Source organism: Vanderwaltozyma polyspora, genomic scaffold (assembly GCF_000150035.1).
Source record: "Vanderwaltozyma polyspora DSM 70294 KpolScaffold267 genomic scaffold, whole genome shotgun sequence".
NCBI lineage: Eukaryota > Fungi > Ascomycota > Saccharomycetes > Saccharomycetales > Saccharomycetaceae > Vanderwaltozyma > Vanderwaltozyma polyspora.
Window position 1 is genome coordinate 1,695 of NW_001834524.1, and position 11,745 is coordinate 13,439.

Below are 11,745 nucleotides of genomic sequence, written 5' to 3' on the forward strand. Positions count from 1 at the left end.
TAAAACCAATGTGGAATTTCAAATATTGTAACCAATTGTTGAAGTTATCAACTCATAATAGCTTAACGGGAATGGCAGTATCACTCAATGCAGCAGAGCTCATGACCTGTTGACGCAGATTCCATACTGAGAAGGTATTGTTGCTAACAGTTTCGAGGTTCTCACTCATTTATTGATCCATTATTATAGACTATATTATTGTGAAGATAACCCTTGTTTGCATTATACATGATTATAGAATGACGAGATATTGGGAAGGAATAGTTTCACTAAAATAGAAAACTATCCCTTTATATATAGCTTAGGATTTCATCTGCTTGTCCTTTATAGATGCCGGTATGCTGGTTAAGTTTCTAATGCTAACCATATTTCAACATTAGAGGATAAAGTTCGTAATCTAGAACACACTTTTAGACAACCGTCACACATCATTGCCTCTTTCCGTTCAGGACAAAAAAATTCCAATGAATCAATTGCTACGGATATTTTCGATTATACTCAATCTGAATTTTCTGGTACTCATTTTTTGAAAAAGAGGAATGTTCACTTAGATAATATTGATGCAGATGTTTGTGTTGGTAATCAGCTGTTAACACTTGATAATCAGATGATCAATGAAATAGGTATTCCTCCAAATACTCCTTTCTATCCGTCAATGTCAGTTGTTACTAGGCCTGTTGCTGATATTCATACTGATCCCATTCGGGCACAGTTGAAATCAAATCCCAATCCTTCTTTTAATTCATTACCACCAACGTGGTTTCCTGCCGGCATTCCGGTTGGTCAGATTGCTCTTCCTCCTCCTTCAAGTCCGTTACCTATTGAATCCCTTGGTTCCGCCGCTGATTCGCACTCTGTGATTTCCCAAGGTTATCTTACTTCATCTAGTGATACTCTATCTGTCTCGCCTCCTAACAATGCGTCTCCCTTGGATTTTCCACTATTTGCTGTCTGTTAGCCAGCTCCATTAGCCAGAAAACTTCTGAGGCTCCTATTACTATCAAACAAGCACTATATGGTCCCGATGGTGCTGAATGGCGTGCTGTTTTCCTGAAATAATTATCTGCGTTTAAGGAACACAAGATATTTTCCCTGGTTCCTCCTCCTATTGATGGTCGTTCCCTTGAAACTCGCTGGGTGTTCACCATAAAGGATGATGGCAGAAACAAAGTCCGTTCGGTTGCTCAGGAATTCCGCCAGAAAGGAGGTATTGATTACACGTAAACATTTGCCCCGGTTATTCGCTACGATAGTGTTCGTGTATTGTTGGCATTGGCCTGCTGCCTGAATCTTCGCATTCATAAAATGGATGTTGATACTGCTTTCTTAAACTCGCAGATGGAAGACGCAGTCTATGTCAAACAACCTCCTAGTTTTATTGATTCAGATCCTGCTCACGAAGGTTGGGTTTGGAAGTTATATGGTGGAATGTATGGTTTAAAACAGGCACCTTTGTTTTGGAACAAGCATATTAATCGTTCCCTGACTGCATTGGGTTTTACTCGAAATGAAAAAGAGTTTGGTCTCTATTTCAAACAAACTGCGGATGGTCCTTTACTTATTGGTCTTTATGTCGATGACTTGTTGATTGCTGCTCCCTCTCCCCGAATTCTGTCTTTGACCAAAAAGAAACTACAGGAACTTTATTCCATGAAAGACCTTGGACCTGTTTTCAAATTTCTCGGGATGAACATCACTCAATTCTCCAACGGTAATATTACTCTGTCACTTGCAGACTATATTGCCAAAGCTGCTCCTGATCAACAAACTCCTCTCCACAAGAAAGTTCATATTCCTTTGTTCCCTACTATTAATTACTTCGACGACAACTCCCCTGTCGCTGAAAATGTTCCTGCTTATCAGAGAATTGTCGATCAACTCATTTTTATTGCGAATGCAGGTCGTCCTGACATTGCTTACTCTGTTTCTCTACTCCCTCGCTTCCTTAAGGATCCTCGAGTTGTTCATGTCTATGCTGCTCATCGAGTTATGCAATATCTGTATACTACTTGTTTCCAGGGTCTCAGTTATCGCGCGGGCTCGCCGCTTCAGCTTACTGTTTATTCCGATGCTTCGCATGGCTCTTTAGCGGATATGCCCTTCTCAACGGGTGGTTATGTCACTCGTCTAGCTGGTGGTTGTGTTACTTGGTCCTCCAAAAAGATTAAGACGACGGTCTCTCTTCTACCGAAGCCGAATATATTTCTGCTAGTGAAGCTGTTAAAGAAATTGAATGGCTCTCAAACTTGTTCAAGTATATGAAATTGAAGTTTGACCAAACTAAATTATTTGTGGACAACAAACCTGCTATAAATCTAAGCAAGAATCTGGTATACCATCCTAGAACAAAACACATCGATCTTAAATTTCATAAGATGCGGCATGCAGTTGAGCAAGGAACTTTGATTTTGAATTATGTTAATACCAAGGACCAGTTAGCTGACATCATGAAGAAGGTACTTCCAAGAGATACGTTTGGATCTCTGAGGGATAAACTAGTGGCTGGACTAAAATACTGAGTGAAATTGGAAATCCTGATTAGTGGAAAACTTTGCTTCTAAAGCATCCGGGGGACTTTTCGAATTTTGTTAGCGTTAAAAGCACAGCATGCTTAACCAGCATACCGTCATAACCAAACTCTAATTAGAACAATTAGATGAAGTCCTTAAGTTATAGAAAGGAATAGTTTTCTATCATAGTGAAACTATTCCTGTCTTCTATTTAATCATTCTATAATTGTGTATAATAAAAACAAGGATTGGCTTCCCAATAATATAGTTTATAATAATGGATCAACAAATTAATGGCGACTTCAAAACTGTTAACAGTTCCTTCTCAGTTTGGAACCTGCGTCAACAATTTATTCTTTATCTGCAGTTCAATCAAAAAGAGAGAATAACTATTTTAGAAACAACTTAGAATAGATTATACTTTAGTTGCATCATACTGCCGTACATTGTTTAGAACTAATGTATCAGATTATTCAGTTTAAGTTTGCTTTGATTATTGAGGTAATTGAAAACTACAGAGCTCCCAGCCAGTTTTACTCTTTTCATAATGTGTTAGGATTCAACCATTTATTTATCTTTTTGACATACAGTATAAAGCGTCAAAGAAAATAAAATAAGAAGCTTTTCTACCTTCAATATATTATTTCAATTATCGTTAATTGGAATTAGATTGATATCGCTATTGGATAATTCATCGTATGAAATTACAAGTCTGGTAGTTATGAAAAGACTTCGGGAATTAATACGCTTAAAAGTGTTGGTACTTCCAACAGTTTACCCTACCTCGACCTGTGTGAGATCTCTCGCTACCAAAACTTCACCACGTACAAACACAAATAAGAACAAATATATGAATATTATGTAAACGCACGACAGCAAGTCCTAGCCACATGCATGACTATAGTCATACTTAACAACGATGGTTATGGAAAGAATGATACCCATAAAAGTCCTCCACTTACACACTCTTAAATACGTATAAAAGGATTATAAAATCCCCATGCCTTAATCCTGACTCTGATGATAAAACGCTTTTGACTTATACTATTAACTATAGATGAGATATATATTGTTGGATGGTTTCGAGTCTTGAGAGACCAGTTTGAATAACTCATATATATATATATTAATAAATTTACTATTTAGTATCTCAAGACTAACAAGTCTAAAAAGAATACTATTATACAAGTTTATCAGGCTTGTATCTCTATATGTCAGTAAGTCCAATCGGTGTACCAACACTGTAACTACATGGCAGTAGGTTAATTAAAGGATAAAGATATACGATTATTGCATTAAAGATAATGATTATAGAAATTAATATTAGTCATCTTTACTAGAGTATAGCCATTATCATCGAAATTTTTGAGAAAGTCTTCTTGTAGATGGTGTTAGTAATTGATTTTTCTAGAGAAAAATAAAGCCCGCCATTGATTAGCTTAACTGCTTCAAGTTACATTGTAAGACTGGTCGGAATCTATAAAGGTTAATTCGATACTGGATCCTGTATTGGGTCAACAAAGTTAATAAATTATTGACAAGTTTTTTAATTTGAAAAAATATTTTCTAAAATTTCCAGGTAAAATACAAACATTATTCGATGACCTGCAGCTAGATTACGAAATAGATTTAATTTTAAATTTTATAGATAAGCAAGTGATTATACCTGAGCAATACTGATACTTCTTTCAGCCGTTTAATTTTATGAAGTATGGATGTGATTATGATTATGATTTTGATTTTGATTAATTAGCTTGCTCGAATTATTTATTACTTATCGTGAAGATATCTGGTTTCTACTTATTCATGCTACCTGTAGACAAATAATCCACAGATTGTCTAGAGCAGATTATTCTTGTTACCCCTGATATCATGAGTCTAAGCTGTGAATAAATCTTTATTAGACAAATGATGATTAAAATTATGTCTCCATTGATAATTTCAGTATAATGGGCAATAACGATCTTTTTTATATTAAGTTGATTGTTGAATACCTATGGCCTATGCTAGGATAAAAATACTTTATTTATATTACGCAATCTAATATCTTCAGCCACGACAGCTGCGCCAGGTACCATTGGTCCTCTAAAAATAGTTCACAATATGATATAAGGATCAAGGAAATTTTAGGCTTTTACAAAAATAACATAAATAATATGCAATTTTTATTCCAGACTAGCAGAGAAATTAAAAAAAAAACAGTATATAAAACTTATAAAAACCAGGATTATATTCAAAACAAAATGATTAATACAGCTATAAAAGTATCAAAGTTTTAGCATGTTACCAGGCTTAGTACCTAGTTTCGATTGCTGGCCGAAAAATACAAATATTACATTTAATGATAACTATAAATACATAATTTATGAAGAAATGGTGAGAGTATTCGGTAATGAAATTTTGCGAAACGTTGTTAATTTGTTTGTTAAAGCAATTAGTCGTGACAGGGATGATAATCAATCGACTACTTAATTAATGGAGTTACATAAAACATAAATAAGCAAGAATGGAGGCATAACATCTGATATCATCTAGTAGGTAAAAAATATAAAACTAAAGGAAGTAACATTAGTTACTTTTATGAAGTCACGTATAATAAGCATCAATGTCCAATAAATGAAGATAATATTTCTTACAGCTTCTGAAATAATTTGAGACTTAGTAATGTAAATAATTACTGAAACCCAAAGTTGAAAGTTACTACGATATATGCAGACAATACTAAGGCTAACCTAGCTGCTATTCTGTTAGTACCTACCGTATTATCCGAAATTTTATCCTGTGTCTAGTTATTATACTGAGGTTTTTCCTTGTGGAGTTTGTATGCTGGGCGATGAGGTCAACTTTACAAGTTTATTAATGGTATAAGGATTCTTAGTTGTCTCTATTCATATAATTAAATAACTAATTTAGGCAAAGAGGCAATTAATAGATTAAAAACCAACTTAGATAGTTGAAGAAGGGGTGAATTTATATGAAATATGAACGAAAGTTAATGTTATTCGTATAATTAGCGATGTTAATAATTATGGTACAGTATAAGCTTTACTAACTGTATGGTTTTAGTTAATACTTTAGCTGAGTTAAATTAAAACTGAATTGTAAATAAAAGATGAGCAAAATCCTCTAATCTACGGCATTTGAAAATTGTTGATAGTTTGTGAATTAAACATAATTACTGTTAAGCTCAAGAGTTATATGAGATTGGAACTGACTAAATCATAACTTTTTGTTATTGATAAAATCGATAATATGATACTTAAATAATGTAAAATACTTAAGTAATAAATAGTATATATAATTTTAATCTAAATTTACAAGTACATTATTTGGATTCAAATAAAGCATATGGTATAATTTATACTTTCTTTAAGAAGGATAAAGCTGAAATATTTTGCATGCCAATACTACATGTATTAAATGAAGTAACAAAACGAATTTTCTAGACAAGTTAATCAACTTTTACTCTAGAAAAACCGTTAAGGTAATTTTGAGAATATATAAAGTTCTGTAAATGGTTACCGTACTGTTATTCTTTATTTTAATGGGTTTTTTAATGAAACTTCTTGACTAATACTAACTACCTTAAGAGAAGAAATGGCAACAAAGAAAGCAAGAGAGGATAAGGCCATCAAATTTGTAAAGAAAAAAACTAATATAATAAAGTCCTTGAAGTTTAATGTCAACAAAATCTAGGCAAAGTCTTTATAGTTATTTCTGAGAGTTGGTAGATGGTTTTAGCCTAGGAAAACTACTGAGAAAAGGGGTTTGCTAAATATATTTGGAATAAAAACAGGGTAGGATTATGTGGTGTTTTTTTTTGAAACATGTCATTAGTATACAGATCATATGAAATATATAAGCATTCATTTATGTGATCCTTTTGTTGGGAAAACATGTTAGTACAAATACAACCTAGGCAGGACAATAACAAATTACTCATCCTTATTCTGTTCAAAATCTTTAATCATGGGGATTTAGAGAGTAACTATATCATAACAACAGGGTGAGAAGTGTAATTAATCGGAAAATACCATGCATACGAAAATCATACAAGTTTTTAAGAAAAACATAGAACTTCAGTATATATTTTAAACTTCATCATAGTTCTTCTCACCAGTTCTTTTATCGCAATTGCAATATATATATTAGGTGTTTTTTTAATTCAAAAGGCTTTGATACTTAGATAGTAGATCTGATTCATGATAAGTAAACTTATGTTGTAATAGCATAAGTACTACTAGATGGTAAGGGCATAAGTAGTTTTCAAGATCAAAATAAAGCTCTATTTAGTAAATCTAAATCTTATTGAAAATTTAGATCTTAGATAATTGCATTCGTTAAATATAAAGATATTAATATATAATGATTATTAGAGTACTTCAATAAATAAGAATTCGAGATGTCGCTAATTCGGTGTTCAGTTACATCTAGCTTTAACAAGATAAGATATAGCCATAATTAAAACAAAATATTTTTTAGTTTAATGTTTAGCTTTTTAAAAATGGATACACCAATTAATAACAACGTCGAAACTATAAATTACCCCTTCTTGGTTTCCAACATGTGTCAATATAAAAGAGTCCCTTGATTTAAGGTTTAGCCTTCTTGTAAAAACAATTGGTATAAAATCTTCCAATTTCATGTAATTGACCTGGTTTTTTCAAAACTTCTCAATCATGTATGAAGCTGTATTGTTTACTTTTATTGCCAAGCTTTGGGTATTTCAAGTGTCGCTATATATCTACGATTAAAACATTGTTCCCGTTTTAAATTTGTGAATATATATTTTTATTATGGAATTTGATAATCCGAGAGTTGATCAGTCCTTCAACTATTTTTTTTATGTCATTATTAGTATACCAATAATACATTTACTTTCATAAGAAAACACACCAGATTATCTGGCACTTTCTAAATTAAATTCTTTCAATTTTGGAAGTAATTATAAATGAAAGAAAGGATGGAAATGGCACTGTCAAACGATTATATATTTTTCAATGATGGCATCGAATTGGTTTGAACTCGATTTTTTTTTAGTTAATATATAGATATTCCAATTGAAAAAATGTTTTAAATTTAATGGGATATTCTAAAATTGCTGCGTGAATGAAATATCTAATTTGAAAAAGTCACTAGAATCTAATGGATAAAATGGCTTAACTCGAAAAGATTATTTGGATTTAAGGATATCATTCACATTTATGTCTTATAAACTTATATTGAAATCATAAGGTAAAAACTCTCACTTTCACACAAACAGAGACAATGATTTAAAAAATATCAGCAAATATTGCCTTGCAGTTATTTCAATTGACAAGGAAATAAGTGACATTAGATATTGAAATAAATTATATTCTATTAATGTAAACGTGTTCTTTCCTACAAGTTGGTTTTCTTCTATTCTATTTTGTAAATATAAATTGTATGGCAGCAAAGCTTTTTCCATGTTTAGTTAGGGTTCATTTGTATTGATTCGTAACAAATAAAACTCTAATTAATTATTTATTACTGACTGAAGATAGGAAAAACGTATGATTGATATTGCAATATTTATACTGTTTCAATCTGAGATCCCTAATTGAAATTACGTAGAATTTTTAGCTATTTAATCATGTTAATGGGTTTTCTTTTTTGTGAGGATTAATGCACTGAACTACATAATGGGTCTGCTAAACCGACCAATTAGTAATTTCAGACACTAGTATTGTTATTTGATAGCATAATAGGTATATGTAACCGGCTAAGAGATTGTAATTTCTAAATTCGAAACTTTGAGATATTAAGGTTGTTGCTTTTGTACATATGACAATATCTGAGCAAAATTGAATTATACTGTTTGACATGGATTTTTAAGAACTTATTTAACTGAAGTATTCGGTAAATCTTTTTTTATAAAATATTATTTTCGTAGACATAAATCGAAGTAAAATTTAAATTATAATATCAAACGTCTAATTCAAGGATAGTTTAAGACGTATAGAAATTTACCGTTATAGTTTTTGGTTGTGTGGATATCGGATAGAATTTTAAATTTGATTTCAATAAACTGTAAAATCTGAGCAGCAAAATAGAGATTCATAGAGAGAAATGTCTCGGCCGCTTCTTATGGTATCTGTTTTCGGAGATTAATAGTATCGATGGAAACCATAAAGCAAAAAAACTGGTTATTAGTGAGCATAATCTTTTTTACACCCCATTAAGTGTAAAGTATTTTTTAATAGATGTAGAAAGTTCGACTTAGCTTTTAATCCTATTGAATATTTTTTGTCCCGATAAGAGTACCAAACCCTTTTTCAAATTAATAGCCTTATTTAAAATATTAATAATATTATAAAATAAAGCAAAAAGGGAAGTAACTAGCTATGAGGAACATTTATTCGGTATTATTCAGAACTTTTCGAGATAAATAGCTTAGGATTTTGTCTAAAAAATTTATATTTTTATATGTCCCCTTTTTGTAGTATTTGATAAGGAACGATATTATCTCAACATTATTTTTTTCATCTTATCTATCAAATAGAATTAAAATAGAAATATCTTATCTCTAACCACAATCGAGAAATTTAGTTTTTTGATTATTATTCTCAAATCTATGTATCTGGATTTTATTATTCTCAAATCTATGTATCTGGATTTTATTATTCTCAAATCTATGTATCTGGATTTTATTATTCATTTCATCCTTCTTCTTTTGGAAGAAGAAATAAATTTAAAAATATGCTCGAAAAAAATATAACTAAGCTTTTATTTTCTTAGTTCTGAAGTGATACGAGATGAACTAAGTTCACGATTGGAAATGTCAATTTTTATTTTTAAACTGACCAGTATGGATGCTTTCTAGCTCTTTTTTTAATGCGATAAAATGCGAAATACCCCGCTATAGACAAAAGACAATGGTTCGATTTGTACCACCCCAACATAAATAGAGAAAAATCTAAGACCATTCATTCAGTTACATCAATGTGATACCTTGGGGAGTCAATATGTAGTATTATATCTCGGTCACTTAAGTGCAGATGTTAAGATTTCACATAAAAGTATTAAATCGAAAAAGGTAATTACAGGTTCTCTTGGGGAATTAATGTAACTTTTCATTCAGTTTATAATCAGAATTTCTTGAATATGCAATTTCATAACTTCTGTAAATGTAGAATCGGTTATATACATTGAAAGTTATCTGATCGGTTACTAAAGAGATTTCTAATAGGAATTCTATTTTCTGATATTTTCTCTTATAACCCTTTAAATTTGTATGGATAATTTACTTTATTCATAAAAGAATATTCATAAATGCATTGCTTCTCCAATTGGTGATAATTCCCTATTCTGATTAGAGTTCCTTAGTATATTAAAGATGCAAATAGTTAAAATATTTTTTGTAAAATTAATTGAAACGTATCCAACACTTTTGTATTAATTCTTTCCAAAAGTCAAAAAAGGTTTTTAGTAAGGAACTGCAGAGTGGTACAATTATTCCAGTATGAAGGCTCATTAATTTTGTTAAATATATTCAATCAGGCGATTCTGGCGTTTGGTTTCTTTGTAACCTGTAATAAAATTGAGAAAGGTGAATTCTAATTTTCAATAAAGAGTAACTTTATGATGATTTTTACCTAAAAATTGTATATTTTAATTGTATATAAGAGGCAACTAAATTTGATCTTTATGGTTTTTTATTTGGTAACTGAATTATTTTTATTCTCGTTTCCATCTTAAGTTCATAAAAACCATTATTTCATTCTTCTATTAGTCTATAATTATACTAGGAGAAAGATTTTTATCGACTGAAGTGAAAAAAAATTAAAAAAAAACTGAAATAAATAAAATCCAGCTAAACTTTATTAAAGTTTTTATATTTTTGACATGTTTTGTCTTTTCAGAAGTGTAAGTGACTTTAAAAAAATGTATACCAACACTTCACATCCCATCTAGTTGTGACTGGGATAGAAAACCGCGTCTCGTTCTTTGTTCCACCACAATCACTCTGTGTAAACCAACTCCTTCTAGAATGACCGTATAAACGGGCTGTTGGACAAAAACATGTAACAATCGTGTACACGAGAGTATATTATCTTTTTACTATAAACAAAAAAATTGTGTAACTTCTTTACCAACTCCAGAAATTCCAAATTTGAAAAACCCAACTTCAGAAATCCCAACTGGCACTACGATTGAAATTGAAGAATCTACTTCCTCATCTAAGTCTACAATATTCAGCACCTCAACCACTTATTGGACGGGATCAGATGACACTACCTTTTTAACTGTCACTGAAGAAATAACTGGTACGGATAATGTGGTAACTTCAGCATTGATTTACATCGTTCAAACACCTATCAGAGATGTCACTTCCACCACAAGTCTATACTGGACTACTACTGAGTTCAGTACTAGTCTCTCTACTTATACCTACACTGGCATATATAACTTCGAAACCGCGGAGACGCTTTATCGAGTTTATTTTCCAGGAAATGAAACTACAATTACTATCACTACAGATTTCCCAGATGAAATATTTGGAAACAATCCTGATTTAATCTACCAAACTTTCTCTTCAACAGTTCTTCGTGTTGCACATTCAGATAGTGCTCCATATTTGTTATACGTCGTTTATGTTACGAAGTCAGAATGTGTAAAATCTTGTGAAGCAATTAAAGCTTAGACTTAAACCAATTGTTCTTTTACGAGGTAAGTGATGAAAATAGCCTTTTTTTGCCGATTTTAAAGTGGTCGGTGTTTTTATTTCCGCCATTTTTTTGATTGTGTTTTTTATTGACTAATCTTTTTGTCTTTGTTTTTATTAAATTATTTTTATTTGCTAATTATTTACATGTTTATTTATTTTTGTTTTATTGAATTTTTTTATATTCAAAAAGTTCCTTTATTTTTATTTTTTAAAATATAGACATTTTTTTCCAAAAGATTTAAAATGTCAAATCTCTAAATTTGGCTTAAGTTAGGCTTATGAGACAATAATTTGATGAAACTACACTTTTCTGTTCATAATTAGCATTTATATTATATTAGCTTATATACCACAATTCACTTTGTTGTAAAAAAATTTGTACAGGTTATATTCATCATGTCCTTATTTCCTTATCCTCAAATCCATTCTAATCTCATTTGATAATAATTTAATAGGATTTTTCCTATTAGTAGAAGAAGTGATTTTATTTTTAGCCTTTTTCACCGGACCATACATCTAATTTTTCTCATCTGTGACATTATACGT

General features: G+C 31.0%; 2 protein-coding genes across 2 annotated transcripts; both read left to right on the forward strand.

The window, feature by feature from the left end:
- Positions 1-607: 607 nt before the first annotated feature.
- On the forward strand, positions 608-958 carry Kpol_267p1 (Tkp5 protein; the record flags this gene model as incomplete). Its single annotated transcript, XM_001642338.1, has 1 exon — positions 608-958. One exon carries the CDS (start codon positions 608-610, stop codon positions 956-958), a length of 351 nt encoding a protein of 116 aa, XP_001642388.1.
- A 347-nt stretch (positions 959-1,305) lies between these two features.
- On the forward strand, positions 1,306-2,262 carry Kpol_267p2 (Tkp5 protein; the record flags this gene model as incomplete). Its single annotated transcript, XM_001642339.1, has 1 exon — positions 1,306-2,262. The coding sequence occupies one exon, from the start codon at positions 1,306-1,308 to the stop codon at positions 2,260-2,262; it is 957 nt and encodes a 318-aa protein (XP_001642389.1).
- Between the last annotated feature and the right edge of the window lie 9,483 nt (positions 2,263-11,745).